Source organism: Hemicordylus capensis, chromosome 5 (genome assembly GCF_027244095.1).
Source record: "Hemicordylus capensis ecotype Gifberg chromosome 5, rHemCap1.1.pri, whole genome shotgun sequence".
Taxonomy (NCBI): domain Eukaryota; kingdom Metazoa; phylum Chordata; class Lepidosauria; order Squamata; family Cordylidae; genus Hemicordylus; species Hemicordylus capensis.
This window is the reverse complement of record NC_069661.1, coordinates 162859181-162887065: the sequence shown is the minus strand read 5'-3', so window position 1 is coordinate 162887065 and position 27885 is coordinate 162859181. Positions and strand designations below refer to the sequence as shown.

The following is a 27885-nucleotide window of genomic DNA, read 5'->3' as shown; positions in this document are numbered from 1 at the left end:
GTGCACATCTAGTAACTACACAGGCAAACATTGGATTGACTGCCACTCCTCTGGCCCAATTAGAGATGGCAATGCATAGAGGGAGGCGGGGAAGTGAAAAAACAGTGGAACGCTTTCATTTTCGGCGGGTTAATGGCTCTGCGTTCCCTCCGCTCACTTGCATGTCTGGTTCTGATTGGGCCACCAGCTGGCTAAGCATTCCTGGAGCAGGCCCCAGGCCAATCCCGAACGACAATTAGCAGAGGCTTTGCCCACGCCACCCCCACCCAAAGACTTTGTTCACTTCTCCCCTTCCTCCTGTTTCTAGGGGTTATTTCGTTCGCAGAGGCTTGATGTGCAGAAGGGAGACTTTTAAACCAAATCAACTCCTCTTGATTGGTAGTCTGTCTCTTTGGGGGACCAGAGGGAAACCTCCTCGATCCTTATTCTTGAGAGGAGAGGTAGGTTCAAATGAAGTTTGATTTAAAATCAGTAAAATGGAAAAGGTACAGCGGAGGAAAATGTATTGGAGCTGGTTGCCCTTACTTGATGGAGAGGAAACTGTACTCTGCACATGTTCAGGGGCATGGTTTGTAATCACTTCCTTCGCACATGCTCGGGGTTAATCCCTGTTTCAGATTAAGTTTTAAGTAAAACGTGGGTTGGGTCCTAACAATGTGTACACCATTGCACTGCCTGCCAGCCAAGCTTTAGTAGAAGTGTGTGCTCAGAGAGCAAGGGCGTGCTGTACTGAAGAGAAACTCTTCACATGCTCAGAGGCACTATTTCCTTGTTACTGATTCCTATATTCTGCTCAGCTGTAATATTGAAATCAGTTTTCAGGGCTGAACTCTGTGGACTGCACCTTATTGGTAACATAGTGCTGAGAGGTGTTGGGAGTCTGTATGCCTGCATAGTAGCTTTGAAAAAAGTATTCTCCTGTGACCAGATAAAAAGGATGGTGGCAGAATCACTCTGTAGGAGACTAGTTTTTCATTTATGGTGTGTGGTTCCTCTATTTGTGCCCATGGTTGCAGTAGTCATTGATACAGGGTCTTTCCTTCATTGTAGTAACACAGTCCTTGTCGCCCTGGTAATCCATAGATTAGACTGGGAAAGAGTGGCTGCCCCCAAATCATCCAGTGAGCTTCATGACTGAGTGGGAATTTGAACCCCTGGAACCCCCTATATCGTGCAGGCCCTGTGGTACATCAGCTGCAAAAATGATGATCTCCACAAACTATTGGTCTTGTAGTGTTAGTGGTCTTCAGCTTCTCCTCAAAGGAATTCTCCTCTAGAAGGAATTCTAAATTGTCTTTTTAAACGCTTGTTTTGAAAGCTTGTTCTGTTTCTGCCTGAAATGTGTGTAAATGTTATTTTGCTTATTTTAATATCAGCCATGGCATCTGGAACAGCTTTGGTTTATGATGATGAAATGACCAGCCATAAATTGCTTTGGGATGAGTAAGTTAATTAATTAATTTTACTTATTTTTACCCATATATCCTGCTCTTCCTCAGAGGAGCTCAGAAGCTCAGTACATAGTTATTTTTATCCTCACAACCACCCTGTGAGGTAGGTTAGGCTGAGAGATATATGACTGGCCCAGAGTCACCCAGTGAGTTTCATGGTTGAATGGGGATTCTAACTCATGTTTTCTTGGTGCTAGTCCAACACTGTAACCACTACGCTATGTGTAGTGTGTTTTATTTTGTTTGCATTTTAAATAGCTGCTAAGATGTCTGGTAAAATAAGAGACTTACAAGTGTGATACTGTTATCTTTGTATCACATGACTTTAGTAGCTCCCCTCTGTCCCAAACAGAGGTTTCTCTTGGCGCTGTCCCCATGTGATCTGATCTTGTATCCTTATTTATTTTTGGTTTTTTTAAAAGTGGGCTAGTCTTCAATTATATAGTGAGTGGTTTAGAAAAATTGAAAGGGCAGGAAAAACTAAAACATTAATAAAACCATATCCACCTCAGTTGATGTGAAATGCTCCATGGTAGGGAAGCCACTTAACCCCAGATGTTACTAGACTACAGCTCCCATCACCTCCAGCCACAATAACCAGCCATTGTGGCAGGGGATGATGGGAGTTGTAGTCAAATAGCATCTGGGAACACACGTCTGAGAACTCCTGACTTGGACCCCATTCACAAAGGTGGATCTAAGAGTCCCCCCCCAACACACACACACACACACACACACACACACACACACACTCATCCTGATCAGTTGGGGGAATCCAGGACAGGTTGAACACTACTTTCCTGGGTAGATAAACTACACCAGAACAGCACCTCCAACGTAGGTCTTTAAGCTTCCATTTATTGGCCCTCATCCAGTTCATTACTGATCCCAGACACAAGTTTAGCACTTCTGCCGCCTTACCTAAATTGATTGTAAAAGACAAAAAGTGAATGTCCTTAATATACTCAGCGAATAGCCAGCTTTGTCCTAGGTAGCCCTGTTTCTATTTTAAGAATGTTACATGTAAAGGCGTAAATGGTTGTTCGGGGAGAATCACCTCACATGCTGTTGTCCTGAGCCAGATTGGGAGTCTCCCTGCAACTGCTTGTTTTTGTTTTACTACAAATCTCCGCCTTTTGTTAAACCCATCAATTAATGATAGCTTAGTATTATGTGTCGTTTTGTCTGTAGTTAATTGCTTAAACAACATTTCTTGTTAAGAATAGTATATCAATAACTTGACATCCAGTGATGAAGGGCGTATTTCAATTACTGTTTTCTTTTTCTTTCTAAGAAAGAAAAAAGCTGTGTTTTTTCTCAGTACTAATAATAATGTTGGCTTGTTACTTTTTAATGGCAACAATAAACTTATTCTTCCTTTTTTTTAATAGCCCGATCTGTAACATTGAAGTTCCTGAGAGGCTTTCTTCTTGTTATGAACTCCTTAAACACTATAATCTGGTTGAAAGATGTGTACCTGTACCTGTCAGGGAAGGAACTGAGGATGAGATCATGTTGGTTCACAGGTCTGTCATCTGTTGTAATGTATTTTATTTATTTACTTAACATTTATTTATTTAACATATTTATATGCCCAAAACTTCTGGGCTGGCTTTTAGATCCAAAGAAGATTTGTCAAAACCTGGCCTCAATCCTGTGGAAACACTTTCATGAGACCAGTGCAGATGTAATGCCCCTTATCTCCTAACCATAATTAAGAGAGCAGACTAGGGGCCTACCTTCTCCCTTCCTGATTTACTTCCTTTTCTTTTTGAGAACTAACTGTGATTCAGTGTTGTGTCTCCACCATTATCAACACTAACCATGATTAGCTAAAACCAAAACCTGCAAGGCATAATTGAAAAGCTTGCTTAAAGGAACCATGACGTTAACATTGGGCGTATGTACCAGTCTGGGCGTATGTACCAGTCCATGCTATGTTGCCAATCTCTGCTCATGGTTATGAGATCAGGAATGTTACATCTGCAGTGGGCAATAGTATCAGTTCCAGGACTTTGGTACCAATTCAGGATGCTATTTTTCTATGTCATTAAGCCATTTTAAAAATGCTTCCTAGAATTAGAGCCCCAAACCATGTACTTTTAATCCATTTCAGATAAAGTTGAGGGCACTAAAAGTGACTGTTTCTGATGGAGAACTAAACAAAAGGGAATAGATTGAACATGAACTTGTTATGTTGATTTTGGTTGGCGTGAGGAGGAAATAAAGATTGAGATGAGGTTTTGGTTCAAGTTCCGTTTGTAGACTTGGATCTTATTTCTACTTGCAGTAGATAGCTGCCAGTGTAGCTGAGAGATTACACTGGGTTGGGGGAAGACTGGCACAGCTGTTATGATCCTGGTTTCTCATTGCTCTTCTGTCTATGAATGGCCACAAAAAATGATGTTTGCTTTACCAACCAGTGTGCAAAGGAGCTTTACAAAAGCTGAAATATGTTTTTTCTCTCCAGTTCAGATTACTTGGACGTTGTGAAGAGTACTAAAAAAATGAATGAAGCAGAACTCCAAAAAGCCTCAGCAAATTATGATGCTGTTTACTTTCACCCTGTACGTAGGCATGATGGTGATTTCTCTATATGTAATGTTCCACATTCATAACTCTTTCCCTCTGTGTGTCTCCCATCTGAACTGTTTTGCTGATCCTTGTGGGAGAGGATTTGGAAGGGAAGGGTCCAGCTGTGCTTGGCAAACCTGTGGCCCTTCACCTGGGAGCCACAATAAGAAGTTGAATCCCGACAATTACTGTTTTCCAGAGCAGCTATCGCTGTGCCAAGTTGGCTGTGGGAGCAACCCTGGAACTAGTGGACACCGTGATGTCGGGAAGAACACGCAATGGGATGGCTCTAGTGAGGTAACAGTGTGGAAGAGTTGGACAAACTTTCTTGGTATTCTTCATAGAATCACAGAATTTCAGAGTTGGAAGGGACCTTGGGCACCTTCTAATCCAATCTGCTGCTCAGGGCAGGAATTTGCTACAGCACCCTTGAAAGTTGGGCATGCAACATTTAAACTTTTGAAGTTTGAACAGATCTAGAGCAGGGTTTCTTAACCTTGGGCCCCCAAATATTGTTGGACTACAACTCCCATCATCCTCAGCCACAAAGGCCATGTCTGGGGATGATGGGAGTTGTAGTCCAAAAACATCTGGGGGCCCAAGGTTAAGAAACCCTGCTCTAGAGGAAGAGATCCTACAATAGCACAAGGCAGATTGTCCCACTATAGAACAGCTCTTACAACTAAGCAATTCCTCATATCTAGCTCCAATGTGCTTCCTTATAGTTTCACCCCATTGTTTCAGTTTGATTAATGCTTAAATGATCTTGGTTACAGGCCTCCAGGTCACCACAGCCAGAGGAATGCGGCCAATGGGTTTTGTCTGTTCAACAATGTTGCTGTTGCTGCAAAATATGCCCAAAGAAAATATGGTCTGCAGAGGTTGAGTATATATCTGTCTCCATTGAAAACATACTGTATTCTTGCCTTGAAGTTTTCTTCCCCCACCCCCACGATTGTCTTTGGATCATGCCCAAGGCCTATCTAGTCCAGCATCCCATTTCCTACAGTGGTCCACCAGATGCTTCTGGGAAGTCCACAAGCAGCAAATAAAGCCATCCCTCTATCCTGCTTATGTTCCCCTACAACTGGTATTCAAAGGCATCCTACTTCTAAGTCTGGAGGCAGCCTATAGCCATCAAAATTAGTAGCTATTGATAGACCTGTTCTCCATGAATCTGTCTAAGCTCCTTTTTTGTTGATTCACGCAGAATTCTCATTGCTGACTGGGATGTGCATCATGGACAAGGAATTCAGTATATATTTGATGAAGATCCAAGGTTTGTAGTTTACCGGTCTTTGGATATTGGCATAATCTTATTACAAAGCTTTCAAAAGACTTGTAATTCTTCCGGAAGTAGATAATGAGTATCTTTAATAACAATAATAATTAAGATCCCAACATATTTCAACACCTTTTAATGGAGAATGCTTTTAAATTAACATGTATAAATAATTACAACTGAGTTGTAAAACTATGAGAGTATGTACATTGTATCATCTATACTTGATATCCACTGTGTCATCTGTGGTGGACTTGGAGAACCGAGGCACAGAGACAGAATAGCTTCCCTGTTTCCAAACTAGGAATTATGTGATGGTGAAATCCTCATGATTGTTATGACAACAAGCTGGGTACAGTACATGTTGTAAAAGATGGTGTGTATAACTTTCTGGAGTTACGTACATCGCAGTCATGAATGGAAGAAGGTGAGCTTTAAGAACATTTTCTTCTTTCTTTCAGTGTTCTCTATTTTTCCTGGCATCGGTTTGAACACCAGCAGTTCTGGCCTTCTCTAAGTGAATCTAATTATGATGCAGTTGGTCAGGGGAAAGGAAAAGGATTCAATATAAATGTACCTTGGAATAAGGTGAATGTCATTCAGTAGCACAGTAATGCAAATCCAGTAAGCTTTAGCCAGCATGCATTTGGAGTAATTTTTAAAAATGTTTGGAACAATAATTTCTGTGACACATTTGCACTGGCTAATCAAGGAGCAATCCTCAAGTTACTTTAAGTATGTGCTTTGCGAGTGAGTGTGTGAGAGTTTAAATAGCCAGGTTGGGCCTCCCATGGATCAGAGTCATGGTGGGGGGTGCGGTAGGGGGGCTTTAACCCTTCTTCCCATCAATCCTATTCTGGATCTCTTTTTCTCTGCTGTTATTTGCGAGGCTGGGGTGAGGTGGGGGATATTGACTGCAATGGAAGTTTACAAAACATGTGCTTAAGTTAATAGTTTGATCCTTAAAGTTCCCAGGTGGCATCCCCATATATGCTTATTAAATGTGTACTGAATAAAATATGATTTCCAATAGGGATGTGCAGATTGTTTCGCCAGCAAAATGGGCTGTTTCAAGCTCAAAGCAGAGCACCCTGTAAATAAAGGGCCTGTTTCAAGTCTGGAGCAGAACAACCCCCCTCAACGTTTTGAGCACAATTCTGGAGGTCTGTTTTCCCCCTTGCAGATTGGTTGGTTGGTTATCATACAAATCAAGTATTGTCATGAGAGCCAGTGTGGTGTAGTGGCTAGAGTGCTGGACTAGGACTGGGGAGACCCGAGTTAAAATCTCCATTCAGCCATGAAAACTAGCTGGGTTACTCTGAGCCAGTCACTTCTCTCTCAGCCTAACCTACTTCACAGGATTGTTGTGAGGAGAAACCTAAGTATGTAGTATACTGCTCTGGGCTCCTTGGAGGAAGAGCGGGATATAAAATGTAAGTAAATAAATAAATAAATGTGCAACTGTGCCTCCATTGCCTGGGGGGAGAGGGGAACACAAACGGAGGGAATTTCAAATTCAAAATGTATTTAAAGGGACTGGGAGGCAGAGAGAGCGCCCTTATACTGTGCCTCTCTTGAAGAAGAGGATACATTGGGACATGAGGAAGGAAGGTTTGATTTTGTGGTTTTCTTTTCTCAGCGCTGAGCATAGTATGTGGTGCTATTGCTGTGTTAACTATCTGGTTTTGCTGGGTCAAAGATTGACAAAGGCAGAACTTGGGTGCCTGCCTTGAACTTTCCTTGAGTTGTGGTTTGTTTTGTTTGTGAGATAGTGTTGTGGTGAGAAATAGACAATAGTAGAGGGGTGTGTGTATATATATAAAATATTAATTGCTGTTTGCTATGATGAGCTCCATGTCTGGCCTTGAGACTAACTTGTGCATCTGCTCTGCAATCTGCATTACAAGGTGTACTTGGTCAAAATGTAGCTGAAGTTGCACTAGTTGAGCTTATGGCTATGCTTGCTGCTGAGTAAGGGTGCTGCTGTGGCAGCTGTTGCAATGCTAGGAAGTAGTGTAAGGAGTCATTATTGTGTGTGAGAGAGCAACTTGTGCCAGTGATGTTACTCCAGGCACTGTGGCTGGCAGTGGATTCTAGGTCAGTGATTCTTTTTTGGACTGTGTTTGAACTGTGTGTTTACTGTGTGCTTCTGCAGTGTTGTTCAAGGCAGTGTTGCAAATTGCAGAGCAAAACTTGTGTATAACTCTGAATGCAGCTGTTTCCAGCTATAGGGAACAATGGGGAACTTAGAACACCCCATTGTTCCCTATGGGTAGCTCCTAGGGACATCTAAAGAGTGCTACCTACCACCCAATCCACAAAAGAAATGGGCAAGCAGGCGATTTTAGACACATTGTTAAACTTTCCCCCGCAAACTCCCATAGGATCCTATGGGGATTTCAGGAAAAGGTTAAAAAATCGCCTGTTTGCCCATTTCTTTTGTGGATTGGGTGGTAGGTAGCACCCTTCAGGTGCCCTAGGAGCTACCCATGGAGAGCAGTGGGGTGTTCCGAGTTCCCCATTGTTCCCTATGGCTGAAACACTTGAAACATTTCTAGTTTGTTCTGTAGAAACAGCCAGCCCAACCGCTGTTCCAACGGAACACTTCGACCGTTTTGCATTTCATTTGAGCTCAAAACAGGATGCAGAATCCCTAATTTCCCAGGAGATAATGCCATGAGAACAAATACAACTATCTCCTGCAACTGAATTGCATTTTTCTATTGTAGGCAGGAACTCAGTTCAGCATTAAACACCTGCATAAGGCAGTTCCTATTAAGCTTAAGTTGTTAAGATTTTATCCTGCTGGTAATAGTGGAAGTGATCATTCTTGCTCTCTGTTTAAAGCCTGCCATTTTCCTTAATATTTTTATGGAATCTTAGGAATATTTGATGGTTTTTAAAAGTGATTTATATATATTATTATGTATTGGATTTGCAGGTTGGAATGGGAAATTCAGATTACTTGGCTGTATTTCTTCATGTGTTGCTTCCAATAGCTTTTGAGGTAACTTTTTTAATTCTGTGTTTTTAAAAAATAAAATAAAATGCATGTGCATGATTTAAAAGACTAAGACTATTGCAGCCTATAAAACCAGCTATTGCAGAGTATCAGTTTCTCTTCTCTTCTCTGGCACATTGAGAAACCCATCTGCAGCTGTTAGAAAAGCAGAGGTCATTCTGAAAGGTCCTGTTGTTGCTTGTGTTTAAAATAAATACCTTGGCGGGTCAGGGGTGTGTGTGATAGTTCTCTGATTGAAAACAAGCTGGCTAATAGGGTATGTTTTGCAGTGGGGAAAGCAACTGTTATCAGTTTGCCCAGATCAAAAGTAAATGGAGGTCCAAAGGTGGTTGTCATTATGGGGCTCTTAACAGTATGGAGATCTTTTCTTAGTGGAGGAACCATAGATTAGTGGCAGAACACCTGCTTTGCATGCTTAAGATCATTGGTTCAGTCTCTGCATCTCCAGGGTGCTTTCCAGATTACACGCTACAACAGTGTCACTATTGTCCTCTAATAGTGCTTCCATACTGCCTGTGTTCTGACATCGCAGTCCCTGTCCTGTCAACAAGGTGCCATTCACATTTCCGATGCATTCTTTCGGATTTTATCCTTGCGTTTTAGTCCTACAATGTTGCATGGGCATCACAAAAAATAGCTGTATTTTCCTGTTGTAGGGAGGTTGTGCAAGTGGGAGGGGCACAGCCACTGAGAGTCAACAGTACTAGTCTAGATGGAGCTCTAATCTGACCCTGTGTAAAGCCTGCAATGTCGAAACACAGTCAGTGTTTCGACATCGCAGCCTGAAAGCCTACCTTTCAGTAGAAGTAAAATAATATTGCCTGATGATAGTTAAGCAACTGCACAATGCTTTCAGTGCATCAGAGTACTACTGTATTCAGCCATGGAAATGTCCCAACAGCACACTGAGGGATAAAAACAGATGGAGAGTGTCATGGCACCCTAATACAGGGTTCCTTAACTGTACTGAGCAATCTTCTATGGCCAGCTTCAGATGTAACACTAAGCCATAAACTTGAGCTCATGTACTTCCCACTTCCTTTTGCAAGTGAGAGGAGGAAATCTGCTGTTTCCATTCCTGGTTTAACAATAAGCAATGATTTGCCATTCCATCTAAACCCAACCAATCATGGTTTGTTCTAACTGGAGTTTGCGAACAACAGTCGTATTCTGGTTCAATATCCTGGCTTGTTCACAAACTGCGTTGAATAAATCATGATTTGCTGAATTCAGCCTCAGCAATGGTTTGTTTCCCACCTTACTTCCAAAGAGCTGAGAACCATGTGAGGTAGTTTAGACAAAGAGAGTGACTTGTGCAAGACTGTCCAGTTTATTTTAAATAGGGGAATTGATCTTGGGATTTCTGTATACAACTGCAAAGCTAGTCATTGTATCACTCTGGCCCTCCAGAAACAAAAGGGCCATTAGCATTTGCACCACCTTATTTATGCTCTGGATTATCTGAGCCTTGCTATCAATAGTGGCAGTCTTTAATTACGAGTACAGTCTAATTCCATATGACTTATTCCATTTTGTTCACTCGATTTTAAGAATACCCATCTTCTTTGATGACATTTTATTTTTAAATCACAGTTTGATCCGGAACTTGTTTTGGTCTCTGCTGGTTACGATTCTGGAATTGGTGATCCAGAGGTGAGGAATACTTGGAGGGTTTTTTCTGTATAATTTTCTTGATGTTAGATTTTAAATTCTTTTTATAAATAAGGGCAGACAGAACAGTTTCACAGATCATGCTTGTTGATTTAATAGAGTATCAGTTTCTTTGTTTCCCATTTTACAGGGTAAGATGAGAGCTACCCCAGAATGCTTTGCACATCTTACTCACTTCCTAATGCATTTGGCTAAAGGAAAGCTGTGTGTGGTTCTAGAGGTAAACTTTAATATTATGGTACTCTACATACATTTCACTGCAGTGTGTTCTACTTGTTCTGTAGTTATATTGGGGGACTAATGGAAATGCACTGGAAAAGATAATACAGGCCAGCACATATACATGACGGTGAATATCGAAAGTCTGATGAATAGTGATGTTCACTTGTGAATGCTAACAGCCTTGGATTAATTTTCTGAGTGTCCAAAAATACGTACACATTATTCTGCCTTTTGATACATGCCTTTAACTGTTGTTGAATTTAATTTTGGTGGCTGTCATAGCATTCATTAGTGAATCTGTGTTTTTCAGACACGAAGTTTTCACCAAACTTCAGACACTTGCTGTTGTTTATAAAAGCAGCAAGCCAGTTCCCGGAGTTCTGTCAAGAAGTGTAAGGGGAATGAAATACCCAGCAAAGGCCCTGCTAATTTGGCAAAGAGGCACGTTTTAACATAGTGATTCTCTTTTATTTAGCAGGGGGAGAGTAACTGGCCCTATCCACCCCCAGCACAGTATCTCCAGTGACTGTTGCTGGTGTCTATCTTATGTTTCTTTTAGATTGTGAGCCCTTTAGGGACAGGGATCCATCTTTAAAAAAAAAAAAAAAATTCTCAAAAATTTCTCTGTGTAAACTGCCCTGAGCCATTTTTGGAAGGGCGGTATAGAAATTGAATAAATAAATAATAAATAAATAATAAATAAATAAAGATGGGGACTGAATAAGAAAGAGGTGGCTCATTTCTTCCAAAGTATATTTAAATAAGCTCCAATATGAACACAGTTGAAAGGGGGCAAAACTTTAAGCTTACATAGGGATAAGTTTCACCTTCTACTGTTGTCAAGGGTACCCTTTTTCTTGTCCAAGTGCAGCTTTTTCCCCACTCCCGTGTAATTCAGTGGCTGCCATTCACTCCTGTTGGGTTCAATAAAATGCATCATATGGGGGCAACATTGCAGTGGGGGCAAAACCTGCTCATTAACCCTTGCAATGGGTGCTCACTGACAGGTTCCTCATGTGCTTGGAGCCAACCTGGCAGGCTTTTCAAACCTTCTTCCTATGCTTTGCCCACTGACAGTGACCATACGAGTAGACTTTGACCTGAGGGTTGCGTAAAGGTACTTCAGTGTCTATACACAGCCTACTGTTGATGATAAAATGTCAGTCCTTGATTATTTTTACTGTTAACATTTATGTCCCAGTTTCTGTTATGGAGTTCAAGGTGGTGTGCATCAAGTTCCCAGGCAGTCTGATCCAATCACTGACCACTAGTGTTCAGCTTCAGCAAGGTTGCTGCATGTGCCATAATGCATTGGATGGCTTGTGAATACCACTTGTTCCTTACGTAATGCCCAACTTTCGAGTACTGCTATCTCCTCTGTTGTCTCTATTTTGTATACTACCATGTGCTTTTCATCCAAATTAAGACACATTTGTTTAAACTTAGGGAGGATACCATTTGAGGTCCATGGCTGAATCGGTTTGCATGACTGTAAAAACTTTGCTTGGAGATCCTCTACCCTGTTTATCTGGAGAAATGGTACCATGCTTAAGGTAGGGGTGTGTGTCTGCACGCATATGCGAGCATATATGTAGTAAAGACCATGTATAAACATTGTGGATACAGATAGGTCAAAATTGAGCACTTTTAAACTCTCATTTGATGTTGGTGGACAAATTAAGCACGTGCTCAGTATCTTCATAGGAAATCTGTTTAGACTACGTCATATTCCATTATCACATCTGAGGGTGTCTTACAGAGACATTACAGAGGAGAGGTTGGGCATAGCGCTTTGTGTATTTTGGTGTTTAAACTGCAGCATGTAATATTTTCCATAGTCCAACACTTAGTATTGAGGAAGGGAACAACTCTGATTGTCATCCTATAATACATAATAAAGGAATATGTTTATCATCAACTTATTTACAACCATCAAACAGGTAGGAAGCTAGGTCCCCCCCCCCCCGCATTGTCAGGACTGCACTTGTTCCATACACCTGTGGAATTTGCAACCTGGAAGCACAAGCTTATCTAGGGGCAGGACTTGCCATCTGAAGAATCTGTGGCTGACATCCTGACAAATGAAGCACCAGTGCAACAGAAGTACTGGTGCTTCTGAAAAGTTCAACTCGGCTTAGTTTCACTGCTGGCTTGGCAGTGGGGGCAAACTTAGATGAAAATCACTCTGGGCCCCCTAAAAATATGTCCCTGAGGATCTCACAGCCCTCTTCTTATGGTTACCATTTTCTGTCCCTAGTACACTTCTGGCTCCACCCCCAATATCTGTGCCCTTCTCTTTTGGCACTTTGTCTCCTGAGTAATTCTCAGTTACTCCAGTAAGTTTTCTGAAAACCTGCATCTTGGAAAGAGAGCCAATCATTTGGCTTTCATGTTTGATATGATTTTAACATACAAACTTTATTCTGAGTGGAGCATATGCCAAATACTACATTGGTTGTGATGGAGCAAATGCAGTTGTGCCCATAGTTCGTGTGTGTGTGTGTTACGGTGGGGGCTGTTCATCCTTTTACCTTTTTGTAGTTACACCAGCTTTGTAGTTCTTTAATTGTTCCATAATCTTTGTAATCTTTTCCCAATATCTCTAATTCCAGGATTGCTCCATGAAGGGAGTATGGGAAGCACACTCCCACGTAGAACCCCACCTTATATACATGGGCAGCATGGGCTTCTCTTCTCCATCTGTGGTTTCTAGATTACGTAGTGTACTCCAGTTAAGCCCAAACCATAGCATCATCACCCTTTATTCATATCTTTTCAGCCCCTTATTCAAGCCTAGTAACAGGACTGTTTGCATAGAAATGACACCGGCCTCTGATACTGCAGTAATGTAAAGTAATTCACAGCAGCTTTGCCAAGTTTTGAACTTACTTCAGTAGGATGCTTTTACTTGGACTCTAATTCTCTGAGGCTGTTCTCATGAGCAACGAAGCCTGGGCTTGGCTGGCTGTGAGAACTCCTGGGATCCGCGTGGATCCCAGCTGTGCTCCGGCACCAAACCCAGCTCTTAGCCGAGGTTAAGGGTGCAAACACACCCTTAACCCAGCTCCCGGGATTGTGTTGCAGTGCAACACAGAGATAGGCACCTGGAATGCCCGTCCCCTGGGAGAATCCTCCAGTGCACTGTGCTCAGCATGCAATGCATTGTGGGATATCCGGAGGCTGGGAGAATGAGTCCCAGCTGCAGAGCAATCCGTGCTGCACAGAGCAACAGGGATCGTGTGGGAGTGCAGAACGCACGCCCACCAGTTTCAGAATGCGCAAAACCTTTCTCCCCCACCTGCCTGGTAGGTCATGTGAACGGCCCCAGTTTGTATCTTCTGGAGCAAGCATCAGTGCAGAGCCTTTCCAAGTGTTACTGGTTCTCTGCAGAGTTGTGCTTGTGCAGGTTACAAAGTGAGTCCTGGCCACTACAAAGAGCAATTGGAGGGTGCAAAGAGAAGCTCCTCAGAAACCTGGATGTAGTTGTGATGAATAGTAATGTGCTCAGTGTCCTTTTATCATGTGTCACTGCAAGCTACTACTTGCAGATTTTTATGTTTTCCTAACAATATGGAGCTTGGACAGATACTTGTGTCTGTATGTGTGCTGCAAATAACTCTTGTACTGTCTTTTGCAGTGCTATAGAGTCAATACACAATGTGAGGGCTGCACACAAGCCATATTGGGAGTGTTTGAAGTATGAAGGTAATGAAAATTCTGTCTGTTTTCTTCTCTGTTGCAATGCAAGTGAGCTTGTGAATCTAGAAAAGTTATTACAGCTCCTGGACATGTTGTCAGCCTTCTGTTCTTCAAGGATAATGCAGCAGTGTACAATTAAGACCATCAAAACTTAAATCAAACAAGATAAAACAGAAATGTACAAATGAACTTATTCTATTATTTTAAGTTCAGACTATAGCAAGTACAACAGAGGTCAGTCTGAACACCACCAGCGAAACTAATAGATTACTATGGTGATGAAAACAAGGACTAGGACATAATAACTAGATATATAAATACGAAGAAAATATTTACATGAGAGCAAATGTGGATGTTGTAGTATAACTATGTTGAAAGATGAACTGGAAGCCACATTGATATGCAGAAAACTAATAAAAATAAAGTAGAAAAATGAACACCACCAATGACCAAAGGTCTTCTGGTACCTTCTTGTTTTTTGTTCTTAGACACGATTCCATTGCAGTACCTCAGTACCAGATCCTATCAGATGGGGGAGGCAGAAACTATGCAAACTGGCACACCGCTGGTAAATCCACAGGAAGCTGGGAAGATAAATAGTGATGAGGCCGTCAAAACAGAGAGATTTTTGGAGCTGCATATGAAAGAAATTCTATGTTTGGGACCTCCTGTCAAAACAGCAGCATCTCTTGCTGAAAGTGATACCCACTTGCTACCACCATCAGTTCAAATTGTGAAGGAAACTAATGTGAAAGGACTCAAAGCCATAGTCAGGTTAGACCTATGTAAAAATGTAGCATGGAACGAAGGAGGTGAAATTAAATACTTGCATATACTACACGTTTCAGTGATGAGAATTAAGTATGTGCTTAAGAGCCAAGCGAGATGTTGGCCCTGCATTTTTGTTTTTCAAGTTAAATGGGGTGGAATGAGATGAGGATAGGGGCTGTGGTGCATGGGGTGGGGGTATTTATTATTTAAAATATTCATATTATTGCTTTCCAATAAAAAATGTTCTCAGAGCGGTTTACATAACACAAGAAAATAGAAGGTGGTTCCCTGTGCCAGAAATGGCTCACATTTAAACACACACACACAACCAGCAAGAACTATGGTAGAAATGCTATGGTGTGCTGAATAGAGAGAGTGAGTTGCTCTCCTGCTGCTAAATATAAGCAAGCCACCATGTGAAAAGGTGCCTCTTACCCATAGAGGTGTAGTAGTGATATTTAACCCTTTCCCATTATTGGCCTGAAAGAAAATGTGCTCCTAATGACCCTATTGGTTTATGCTAGCAATGTGTGCCTCCACCATTTTATGTTGCATATGCGTTTGTTATTCCCACATAGTTCATTTTTTAAAGATTATATTGACTCTCAGTGTAAGAAATAACTTCGAAGAAATGTCATGTTCTTGCATAACATTGGTTCCAGAATGCATAGATATAAACAATTCCATTCCCTCAAGGAGGTTTTTTAGTGGATCAGGAACACCTACAAATTGTATAGGTTGCAAAGGAAAACCATGCAGTATTGTGGTTATTTTAATGTGATTCATGTCCTCATTGCATAAAACTTCCAGATTGTTTCAGACCATTGGCTTGAGTAAGCAATTCCCAAATTAAAGCTAATGAATGATACTTTTTTGCAATAAGTAAGGGCAGACAAAAGATATGACAATGGCACAAACCTGAATCTGCCACAGTCATGTAGAAAAAATGGGGGTGGGGTAGTGTCTGATTTAAGAAGCTAAAAGGGTATGTTGGTAAGAAGTGTGGGCCACCACCATCACCCACCTGCAGCTTAAATTTCAGTAGCTTGCTTTCTTCTCTCTTTTTCTTTTAAAACTTTATATGAAAGTGTTTCATTCTTAGGAGTATCTTAAACTAATATTTGTTCTTTAAAATGATTTTTTAAAAAAAGCTTGGGTAGATGGGCTCTGGAGTGACAAACTGAAAGTGAGGGTTCAACTCCTCTCATCTGCGTGCCCTTTCCCCCCTTCTAAATCATATCCATTCCTGTATTCTATGAGATTATAGAATGTCTGGGCTTAAACACACAGATCTGCCTCTGTTTTGTCTCGTTTGGCCATAATATCTTCAACAGGAGATGGCTTAACCTCTCTAAATGCTTGCTTGGAATCGGTAATGGGCTGGATGAGGGAGAACAAACTGAAGTTGATTTCAAATAAGACAGTGGTGCTCATTGTAGGAGGTTGGAACATACATTTAGGTTTAGATCTGCCTGTTCTGGATGGGGTTACACTCCTGCTGAGACATCAAGTACATAGCTTAGGAGTACTTTTGATTCTGGATCTAAGCCTCTCCCTGATATCTCGGGTTGAGGCAGTAGCCAGGTGTGCTATGTCCATTTCTTGAGACAAATGACCTTAAAACAGTGGTGCATATCATGGTAACATCCAGGCTTGACAACTGCAATGTGCTCTACATTGGGCTGCCTATGTGCATTGTTCAGAAACTGCAACTGGTGCAGAATGCGGCAGCCAGGTTGGTTTCTGGCCTCATCTGTAGAGACCTCATTACTCCTATTTTAAAAGAACTACACTGGCTGCCATTTAGTTTCTAGGCAAAATACAAAGCGCTGGTTATGACCTATAAAGCCCTGTGAGGCTTGGACCCAGGGTGTTTAAGAGAGCGCCTTCTTCTTTATGAATCCCACTGCCTATTAAGATAATTGGGGGAGGTTTGGATAGGGTTCCACCAGCTCGCTTGGTGGTGACCCAAAATCGGGCCTTCTCTAGGATATGTCCTCTGGAACATACTCCCAAATGAAATTAGAATATCCCCATCTCTTGTTTTTAATGACTCTAAATCGGGCTTCTAGTTTACGATGATTTAAAGTTTTATTTATGGTAATTTTAATCTGTTTTATATGGCTTTTAGATTTTCATTGTTGGTATAAATTGTAAACTGAGATTTTCTATAGGGCAGTATAGAAGTGCAGCAAATAAATATCAAGTTCTGTTCTTCATGAGTTATAGATATTATAGATATGTTATAGATAATTATCAATTTGGTGGGGAAATGGAATAAATACAGTTGTGGGGGGAAGAAACACTTCTTGAAAGTAGAAAACTAGCACTGGATAGAGAAGGCTACATTAGAACTTTCTCCCTATTGTATTTAGTTTTCTAATTTCAGATAGTTGTTTACATAGGAGACTATTTAAACATTATATCTTCTAGTTGCAGTTTGAAGGGGTATATAATCACCCATCTTAAGATTCCTCACTTGGCTGTCTACACTTGCAGACTAGGTCATTCTCAATCGACCAGAAAGTCCTAACTTTTTAACAGCTCGGTTGCAAATAAAAGAGAGTCTTGTTCTATCTGCAAATTTGCGACACTGTGTGTGTGTGTTTGATCTTTCAATATGCCTACTATTTCTGGGAGTAAGGCACTGCCTATAACAAACTTCATTGGCAGCTTCTCTGATGTTGTTGCAAAATATGTTAACCAATTGTGAAGCAGAGTGGATCATATATATCATATCTCGACTTGGATCATTGCTTACTTCTCAGCCTTTTAAAAAAACAATTCTCATTTTGCAAAATTGTCAAAATAATACTTTATGATCAATAATGAGGATAAATTTATTGAGGAAGAAGAAGACTATATTGGTGTGTTACATACCCTGATAAAAAGTGACAGTTCTGTGTTTATCAGTATGTCCCAAGTTGTAATCTGTGTTAAAAATATATATCTTTTACAGTGGATTTGATGCTGAGCTCTTGAAAGAAGAAAACAACTTAAATTCACTTTTGCAAATGTTGGCTATACTGGACAAGATAATGAAAAAAGAGGTAATATAAGAGTGTATGGCTTGGTTGGATCCAGAAATTGAACTCGCCAACCTATGATATGAATGGTTGCATTCCCACCCACTTACTGCATCTGTGGGTTAGCCTTTTAGTTTGTATTAGTGGCTTGCTTTCTGTGCGGAGTTGCTCCATCAGGAACAGTGATGTTTGCTATAGACATCAGTAGTCCTAATTGCTCATTTGTATTTCCCAAAATCTAGGGGTGTGCACAGATCACGGTCTGAATTTGGACCAGTCTGCGGTTCGGTGAACCAATTTGGCTAAATCGTGGACTGATCTGGTGATCCAAGGCTGCAGCAAGCAGCAGCTTTAAAAGTAAAGGCACAGGTCCCTACCAGCATGACCGCTGCTCTAGGTAGCTTCCTGCTATGGTGGTGCTCCCCCCAGCAGCCCACATGTGGCAGCATGGCTCCCTCACTCACCTGGGCTCTACACATGCATGGAGGCCAGGTGAGTGACAGAGCCGTGCTGCTGCTGGGGGGGGAGTGCTGCATCAGCAGGAAGCTGCCTGGAGCGGTGATGACATTGGTAAGGACCTGTGCCTTTACTTTTAAAGGTGCCACTCACCGACCACTACCCCCAGTGCCACCTCGAATCATCAGACCAGTCTGCGGTTTGGCCGAACCAGTTTACCGGACCGCAGCACCGACTGCTCTCTGTGCACACCCCTACCAAAATCTCATCTTGATTCTCTGATCTGAACTAGACTAAATGGTTACATCAACTATTGTGTGTCCAAGATATGAAAACTAATGCTGTGTGCCTCAAAATACTTTGCTCTGATGTAAATGAATCTGCCAGGGGGGCCCTCCGTTCATCGTCTCAGGCCCTGCTCATTGCACTGCCACTAACAGATCTGGTTTGCGGGGACTAGGGACAGGCCTCTTTGGGTGTGGCCCCTCGGCTTTGGAGCGCCCTCCCTGAAGAGCTTTGCCATGTTCCCTTCCTCAGTGTTTTTAAAAAAACAACGAAAGACGCACCTTTTTAAGGAGGCTTTTTAATTCTCCATCATTGGTTCTATCTGGTAGGTTCTTTAGTTTCTAGTTCTTGTAATTTTCAGCTTTTAAATAACTTTTAATTTGAACTTAATACTGATTGTGGTTTTTAATCTGGCTTTTAACTTGTTTACTCGGTTTGGTTAATTTTATTACTTTTATTGTATATTGTATCTATTTTATTGTTGTGAGCTGCCCTGAGCAGTAGTGTTCTTGAGGGGCGGGGTATAAATATTTTAAATAATAAATAGATAGATAGATGTTACAGGGTTTGTGGAAGAAATTCCCCTTTACATTACAATGCTGCTTTATAAGGAGATGAAAACTAAATTTCTGTCCCAGCTGCCTTCTCATTTTGATTTTTGAACAAATCCACAGGGAAGGGTTAATGCTTGCAAACAGGAAGAGGATCAGTGAGGATGGCCTCAATTGCTCTTGCAGCAGACGTACTGTACATCTATCTAGATAGTGATATGGTAGACTGTTCAGGCTAACAGTATTATGTGTGTTTGTCTGTATGTCTTGACTGACACTCATAACTAAAAAGCAATTAAAATGATGACTGTAATAATGTGGTTGACTTTTAGGTGACCAATGGTCTTGCACTATCATCTATAGCTTCACGGTCTTCCATTGTTGCTCTAAGACACTGCAGTCATTCAAGGCTACAGAAGTAGGTAAAAGTTGTGGGTTTTTAAAAATGTGTCATGCTCTTGTGCAATTAATATGATGCCGATTTAACTAGAGGGCAACTTTATTGGCTGCTTAATACAACAGAGCAGTTGCATCTGCTCTTTTTGGACTTGCGTATATGTCCAGACAGCTTCAAACTTCTGGTCTTATCAGGATTTGTGCCACTTCACACATCAGGACTTGGATCCAGACTAGTTGTTCTGCTAGTGAAGAGCTTCTTCCACTTATGGAGTTGCTGTGTCTGACTTGGTAGAAGAATATTACATGAGAAAAGTGACCAAAAATAAGTTACTCTGTTTTTGCAGAAGCTCTTGCACATAAGTAATGGTGGAACACTTTGTACTGTGCAGCACTAAACATGTTAGGTATTGCATTAATATGAGATACATGGTGAATTAAGATGATACAGGTTGTATCATGTAAAATATCGAGTGGACTACAAAAAGGTATTGAAGATTCAATACCTTTTTGTAGTCCACTCGATATTTTACATGATACAACCTGTATCATCTTAATTCACCATGTATCTCATATTAATGCAATACCTAACATGTTTAGTGCTGCACAGTACAAAGTGTTCCACCATTACTTGCACAAGATTTAATGGAACAGCATTAATATATTTTTCTGCTTCTGTTAAATGTTGTATATGTGCATGATGACGTGTATTTTCAGCTGTATGTGAGAGGGTAGATAGAAGTGACGGGATTAGACATGGTGGAAAACACAATTGTGCTGCCTCATAAAGGATGAAGAGGGCTTCAGTGCTTTGCTCATGTCTATGATACACACTACTAACCATTCTGATCCGCAGAGGTGCTTAGTGGATTCATAGAGAGAGATTGATAGACTTTGCTCTAGACTAGACCAGGGGAGGGCAAACCTGGCTTTCCAGCTACAACTCCAATCATTCCTAGCTGCAGTTGTGACTGGCAAGTTGTAATTCAGTGAAGGGCCAAGATTGCCCACCCCTATTCTAGGGGCTCCACTATCAATATTGGTGTTTGGGGGGGGGGTTGGGTTATTTTAGGGTTTGGTTGTTTTTTTTAAAGGCAGAGGGCTGCTTCAGCTGTATCTTTGGGTATGTACCCCCTAGAGCAGGGTTTCTCAACGTGTGGGTCCCCAGATGTTATTGGACTTCAACTCCCATAATCCCCAGCCCCAGTAGCCTTTGGTTGGGAATTATGGGAGTTGAAGTTCAATTACATCTGGAGACCCACACGTTGAGAATCCCTGCCCTAGAGTATAAAAGCAAAACTTAATTTATTGACATCCACTAGCAGTTTGTTCCCTGTGCCTTGCTGGAGGTGATGGTAGTTTCTAGGCTTTTATTATATTTCCCTGTGCTACCTGCTGTCCTACTGTTCTTATACTGTATCTAGCTCATGGCAGAATGTTTTGTTATATGATGTGATACTTATTTTTAAATATTCCACATTTTAATGTGCATATGAAGTTATATGCTTTACAATATTTGTTCTGCAGACTTCTCTGTGTATTTATTGGTGACATGGATATGAAAATTGACCTGGATGATGGGTAAGGATTTTATCGTCACAGTTAATTTTAAATTTGTAAATAGCCTACTTATTCTTGAGCTATGTGGCTGCTGGAGGTTTAGGGCACTCCTGGAAGGATGTTAAGAAGAATCCTGGAATGTGACCCATTACTAGAGTTACATTCCTACACACTCTTATCTGGGAGTAGGTCCCATTAAAATCAATAGCATGTTCATCTTAGTATCTCCTTCATTGTGTTAAAGTATTACTTTTTGTTTTGCAGGAACATCCTCTTGATTAATATTTCTGCTAAACAACCTATGCAGCCTAATACCAAATACTATGTGTCTCTAAACTGGAAAGAGGTAATCTGTGTTTTATGTTCCTCTTTCTCTTCCAGGCATAACTAATCGAGGGTGCAGGACCCCTGGCTTGGAGCTGAGCAAGATCATCTGATTTAAAGAGTGAATGACATACATGTGCATGTGCCTGTGAACCCTGGCTTGAACAGGGCTGCTAAACACATCTGCAAGCATGTGTGTAGTCATCACTCTACACTTTTGCTCTGGGAAACACATTTGCCCAGCATAGTGTGGAGGTACCTTTTGTAGCATAGTTCTTTTAGTGGTATAGTGGGATGGTTTGAAAACTACTTCCAGACAGTGGTCCCTCTAATATCTTTTTTTTTTTCATCTCTGTGTGGAATCAGTTTTGTTCGGGACGGCAGTATCAAGGCAGTGTGCGCGCACGTGCACTCAGAATGGGGCCTTCCTGATTCAACCTGAGCGGGATCTAAACTGAACTGAGCAGAAATCCAAAAACTTGTGAGCGTGAGCACATGCACACACCTTAGAGAGAACAGCGCTTCCAGATAATATTTCAGGAAACTGAGTATCGAAACCTGTATCCAGCAGGAGCAAATGGTTAGAAAATTTGGATTTTAAAAAAATGTTTTGGATTTCTGATTGTCATGCATCTGTTCTGAATTTTGTTATTGAAGGATGTTGAAAGAAACAGCTTCTTCCCTGTGGTCCTTGGATTCATTCTTCCAGTGGCATACAGCTATCAGCCTGACCTAACTATTTTAGTCATTGGACCAAACCGGAGCCTGGGCAAAAATGAGATATCCTTGCTTGCTTGTTTACTGCAGGGGATAGCAGAGTCACGGATTTTTGCTCTGATTCAGGTGAGTGCAGTGATCGGAATACAAAATAGGAAAACTCCTTGATCATTAATGATGAAGAATCCTGAGAGAATGGATCCAGAGAAAACAGGTCACGTTTTGTCTTTCCCCCACATTTTTGAATAATACCTTCTTATTCTATAAAATATTGGGCTCATCAAATGTATTATTCACTACTTAGTCCTGTTCATTTCCAGTGCAAAATCATATCCAAGAAATGCCCTCAGCATATAGGTGTCCTGGATGGAGTCCTAGCACTATTTTCCTTTAAAACCATGCTGTTGTGTCACACATTTCTACGTTCTGCTCCCCCGATGACAGATAGTGTAATCTTATGTATGTTTGTTTAAAAATAAGTCCTACTATATTCAGTGGAGTTTAGTTCCAGGTAAGTGTTTAAGATTGCAACCTGAGGAGCATATATTTGTTGTAAACTTGCCCAGAGAACTTGGGTGTTATAAATAAAATAAAATATATATTTATTGAGCAGTGACAAAACAGCTTTCTTTATTCCTGTATCTATGAAACCAACATGAGCCAGAACTGCTGGTGTCAAGAATGGCTGCTCACAACACCCTGTGGAACTGGTCTTTTTTTTTTTTTTTTGCTTTAAATTTTTTATTGATTTTAACAATATCTTAAGAATCTTATTACATCACACATTAAACAAAAAAATTGACTTCCAGCTGACTAATAAGCACGAATCACTAATTATACAATTAACCCTTGCTATAGTAATTCAAAACATATATCCTATACCTTACCAAACTTGATTTTAATCTACTCAACCTGCTAATATTGCTAAATTTCAAACCCAGTTGAAAAATCAATATTAGGAAAATAGTTCTTTAAGTACAGTAAGAATGGTTTCCAATCTTCTTTAAAACCTTCCAAATTTTGATCTCTTATCAGTACTGTAAGTTTTGCCATCTCCGCGTATTCCAAAATTTTTATCAGCCAATCTTCTTTTGAGGGCAGTTCATTGTCCTTCCATTTCTGTGCGTATAGTATTCTGGCCGCCGTGGTTGCATACATAAAGAATGTTAAATTTCTTGTGGGAAACTCTCCTTGCATTATTCCCAGCAGGAAGGATTCTGGGCTCTTAGGAAATGTTGTTTAAATTTTTTTTTTTAAACTCATTATATATCATGTCCCAAAAAGCCTTTGCCTTCCTACAAGACGACCACATATGAAAAAAAGTTCCTTCACAATGTCCACATTTCCAACATTTGTTTGAAACATTTTTATACATTATCGCCAGTTTTTTAGGCGTCAAATACCACCTATACATCATCTTATAATAATTTTCTTTTAAAGTGTAACATGCAGTGAACTTTAAATCAGTTTTCCATAATTTTCCCCAAGCTGCCATATCTATATTATGACCCACATCTTGAGCCCATTTTATCATAGACGTTTTAACCACTTCATCTCTTGTCTCCTCCAACAGCAACAGCTAATACATCTTAGATACTAATTTTTCATCATTTTCACATATCTCCTTCTCAAATCTGGACATTTGATCCTCAAATCCAAGTTTTACATCCTTCTTAAAAACTTCATTTAACTGATGGTACTGAAACCAATTACTAACGAAATTTTGTACTTCAATTAGATTTTTCAACTTACAGCCTTTTTCTTGAAAAAGCAACAGATGCCTATAGGTACCCCATTGCGGTTGCATATTTGTCTCTTTACGTACTAAAGCTTTAATCGGGGATAACCATAATGGAACTTTGGGTTCCAGCCATTTTTTATATTTTACCCACACTCTCATTAGACTCCTTCTTACATAGTGATTCAGAAAATCTTTATGTATTTTACTTTTGTCATACCACAAATATGAATGCCATCCGAACCTTCTATCAAATCCTTCCAAATCAAGTATTCTAGGATTTCTTAATGTTATCCATTCTTTTAACCACGTCAAACAAACAGCATCAGAATACAACCTTAAGTCTGGTAGGGTAAGACCACCTCTTTCTTTAGCATCTGTTAGATTTTTAAAGTTAATTCTTGGTCTTTTGCCCTGCCAAACAAATTTAGTTATGTCCTTTTGCCATTGCTTAAAACAAGTTAAATTATTAATTACAGGAATAGTCCGAAAAAGAAACAACATTTTAGGTAAAACATTCATTTTCACAACTGAGATTCTTCCCATTAAAGACAAGTTCATTCTAGACCATCTTTGCAAGTCAATTTTTACTGTATTCCATATTTTAATATAGTTATTTGAAAACAAGGAGTTATTGTTTGACAACCAGACGCCCAAATATTTAATTTTTTTCTCCACTTTCAGTTCACTTATTTCAAAAAGTCTGTTCTTAGATCTCTGATCCATATTTTTTGTCAACACCTTTCCTGTGGAACTGGTCTTGAGATAAATTATCCTTCATCCAGTGTACAGGATTGCAAGACTTCACTGCAGGAAGATTCTCATTCATGTCATCTGTATGTTCAGTTCTGTTAGCACACACTATTTGAGTAGGTAGATAAACTTTATTACAGTCTTTGACCAGTACATAAACATAAAGAAAGGAACATAATGGCATACCTGTTATAATAGCAATGATATAGTTTTTATGGAGATACAGTGGCATAGTAAATTGTTCCACTACGTTAGTCATTAGATGTTGTCATATATTCATTGCTATTAGACAAAACATAGCAATTTTGTAAGTATCGTTGGCTTGATGATCTGACAAAAGAAATGAGATCTATACTTCATCTTCTCTGCCTGGTATGTCCTTAATCAAGGGTAAAATTAATGTCTCTCGCGAGTCCCTATTAAAAATTGCAATAAAATAAAACATGACCCACATCCTCTACGGCCCATGCATCACATAGACAGTAGCGTTCAGAATAAGGAACCTTACCATATCTATCATATAGTACTGCCGAGGACAATACATCAAAACGGGCCAGCGCAAATGTTCTGGGGATGGTTCCAGCTTGACAGTAATCGGCTGGCTTGATATTAAAGGAAAATCTCCATATTTTGAGTTGTTTGTTTTTAATTCTCTTCAGGATACAGAGAGAGAACTGTTTCAAGATGTGGCCATGGTCTTTACAGGAGACTTTACACCTTACTTCGGAAGCTATGCACCAGCTTTAAAAGAGAATATGCAAATGTTAAAGGAATTAAAAGACCAGCTTGAACAGAAATGGAAAATGCTTCAGTGTTCAGGCAAGTAATTGGCTATGTGTCAACCACAGGGCAAAACAAATTATAAACGGTCATGCAAGTATAATCCCACTCTTCTATAAGATCCTGCCATTGTTACAAGGTCTTGAATTATCTGATGGGTCAAAATTGGGCCAGGGTGGGGACAAGAGCTTGTTTGCGGCTTTATGATGTAAAATTCCAACTAATCACTTATTTTTATTTTATTCTTGTATAGTAAAGGTCACTCTTACTGAAAGATGAAATTACTTGGCTGTCGTTTTGGCTCTCTCCTTTTGACTTATGTACACTATACAAGAAGGAAGGAATCGGCTATCCAGAAGACTAATAGCCAAAAAGAATGAAGGTTGAGCTACACCTCTGGAATGACAAAGCAAAAGTCATATAGAACCATTATATTTTTAGATAACTGTAGCTTTGCTAACACTTGATGATCCACACTTGCACAACAAGGGTGCAGTGTGTTGAGGTGCAGATCTGTACATAGGTAGTTATTCACACATGTTGAACACAGGTACAGCAGTGCACTTCTGACTTGCACCATGCATTTGGGGGACCTGTACCCAGATTTACTTTTAAAATGAATGCAGGTATAGTCATTCACATAAGTGTATAGACATCTGTACACTTCTACACAGAGAGAGTGTGTGTGTGTGCGCGCGCGTGTGTGTGCCCATTTTCCAGCTGTGGTACTGTTTTGCCTCAAATTTGCAACTTGTCATGAGCTCTGTCATTCAAGGGGCCTTCAGTGGTTGAGTCACAAGAGAGTATGCTGTGAAAAGCCCTATTCAAACATTATGTTCAACACTCAAACAAGTGTAGACTTTTCCCCCCAATTTGGGAACTCCCTCTCTAACAAGAAAGGGAGTGGTTTCTGGACCTTGACAAAGGACCAGTCAGTCAATGCTATACACAGTCCCCCTAAGGAGAAGTGGAGAGGTAGCTCTGTGATTGGCCAGTCCTTGTATCAATCAGTGCTGTGCAAATCCATCTTCTGTTCAAACCAGAGCTTCCCTCTGCTATAGACCTGGTCGGAGGGCTCCATAATGGAAATGATATACATCTGCAAACACCCTACATTAAGAACCTTGTTTTTATTAACATTTACACTATTATTTGCTAATGGCTCTTAGAACTATAGAAATTTTAGTTGAGATTGCTTATTATAAATTCATATGTTTTGAACATTTTCTGTATTCCTTCATTTGAACTTGATCAAACATGTTTGTTGTGGTTATTGTGGTTACTAAAAATGTTTTAAAAGATCTATTTAGTCAACAATCAGATGGAACAGTGAGATAATAACTTGAACATAATGTGAGAGATGGTGGGGCAAGCCTTGGATATTCCTGTGCTGTTCCTTCTCCAAAATTCCTTCATCTGACTGGGAGGGCTAGAATTCTTTCCTCTGCCTTTTATATGTGACTCTCAAGCCACACCAGCTGCACTATAGTACCTTAAGAACCTAAGAGCAGCCCTGCTGGATCAGGCCCAAGGCACATCTAGTCCAGCATCCTGTTTCACACAGTGGCCCACCAGATGCTTTGGGAAGCCACAAGCAGCAGTTAAGGGCATGCCCTCTCTCTTGCTGTTACTCCCCTGCAACCTTATTCAGTGAGATAATTATCTTACTGAATAAAGTACTTTCTGTTGCTGAATAGAAGAATGCTCAAAATTGGGGCGGAGCCACCATTGGGCAAGAGGGTTCGAAGAACCTGGGCCTTCAGTGGCCGCACCTAACAGCCCTAGACACACCTCCTGGATCTGATGTCAGACGTGGGGGGAGTGATTTTGCTCCCAAACGGGGCTGTTTGGGAGTGAAATCAACCCATGCTGTGTTGGCAGCATGGCCGGAGTAACTCTCCATGCCTTTTAAAGGCCACCTAATGGGGTGGGGAAGCACCCTGCCTAGAGAGCAGGAGGCTGTTGGTTTGAATCCCCACGGGTGTGTTTCCCAGAATATGGTGGGCAGCAGCGATATAGGAAGGTGCAGAAAGGCATCATCTCATAATGCATGGGAGAAGGCAGTGGTAAACCAAAAAAACCATATGGCTCTGTGGTCACCAGAAGTCAACACCGACTGAACACCACAACCTTTGAGAGAGATTCCTGCCTACAACCTTAGAGAAGCCGCTACCAGTAGGGTAGATAATACTGAGCTAGATAGACCAGTGGTCTGACTCAGTATGTGGCAGCTTCCTATGTTGCTGGGCTTATCTGTTTGTATGTTCCTTTTCCACTAATGGCCAAACAAAAAAACAGGTTAGGAATTTTGTTTAAAAAGAGAGAGATGCTAACATGGCATTTGCTGCCATTTGTAAGCTCTGTTGATTACAATGGGACTGCTGAGTAAACGTGCCTAAGATTTGTACTTTTAATAGCCTAAATGATATAGTTCCAAAAGGCTCCGGTACGCTACCTGGTGCCCTCCAGATGTTGCTGAACTACAACTCCCATCATTTCCAACCACAATAAATTTGCTTTAAGAAAATGTTCTTTTTGGTATTCTAAAAGGGGGCACTAGGGAACTTTCCTGCCTGGCTTCTACAAGTGTTGGGGAGAACTGTTGCA

The 27885-nt window shown here is 40.7% G+C and overlaps 1 protein-coding gene across 6 annotated transcripts; it reads left to right on the top strand.

Moving 5' to 3' along the window:
• Positions 1 to 161: 161 nt before the first annotated feature.
• HDAC10 (histone deacetylase 10) lies at positions 162 to 26501 on the top strand. 6 transcript variants are annotated; one of them, XM_053258145.1, is made up of 21 exons: positions 163 to 440; positions 1377 to 1443; positions 2843 to 2977; positions 3922 to 4018; positions 4225 to 4322; positions 4802 to 4906; positions 5236 to 5304; positions 5769 to 5895; positions 8249 to 8314; positions 9923 to 9982; positions 10131 to 10220; positions 11669 to 11775; positions 13860 to 13927; positions 14410 to 14695; positions 17652 to 17742; positions 19343 to 19428; positions 20934 to 20987; positions 21231 to 21312; positions 21948 to 22133; positions 25158 to 25317; positions 25537 to 26501. In XM_053258145.1, the coding sequence occupies exons 2-21, from the start codon at positions 1379 to 1381 to the stop codon at positions 25548 to 25550; spliced, it is 2046 nt and encodes a 681-aa protein (XP_053114120.1). In that variant the 5' UTR covers positions 163 to 440; positions 1377 to 1378; the 3' UTR covers positions 25551 to 26501. The 6 variants fall into 6 exon arrangements, 4 of the variants coding, with proteins under 4 accessions (XP_053114122.1, XP_053114121.1, XP_053114120.1 ...); XM_053258144.1 differs by having other exon boundaries at positions 164 to 440; positions 25532 to 26501; XR_008309130.1 differs by lacking the exons at positions 21948 to 22133; positions 25537 to 26501 and adding an exon at positions 21657 to 21870 and having other exon boundaries at positions 162 to 440; positions 25158 to 25277.
• The last annotated feature ends 1384 nt before the right edge of the window (positions 26502 to 27885 follow it).

Excerpts from the sequence above, each read along its gene's own strand:
- HDAC10 (XM_053258144.1), top strand. The coding sequence starts at position 1,379 with ATGGCATCTGGAACAGCTTTGGTTTATGATGATGAAATGACCAGCCAT. Across the intron at positions 5,896-8,248 it reads TAAATGTACCTTGGAATAAG|GTTGGAATGGGAAATTCAGA; the intron begins GTGAATGTCATT and ends TTGGATTTGCAG. Across the intron at positions 19,429-20,933 it reads AGTCATTCAAGGCTACAGAA|ACTTCTCTGTGTATTTATTG; the intron begins GTAGGTAAAAGT and ends TTTGTTCTGCAG.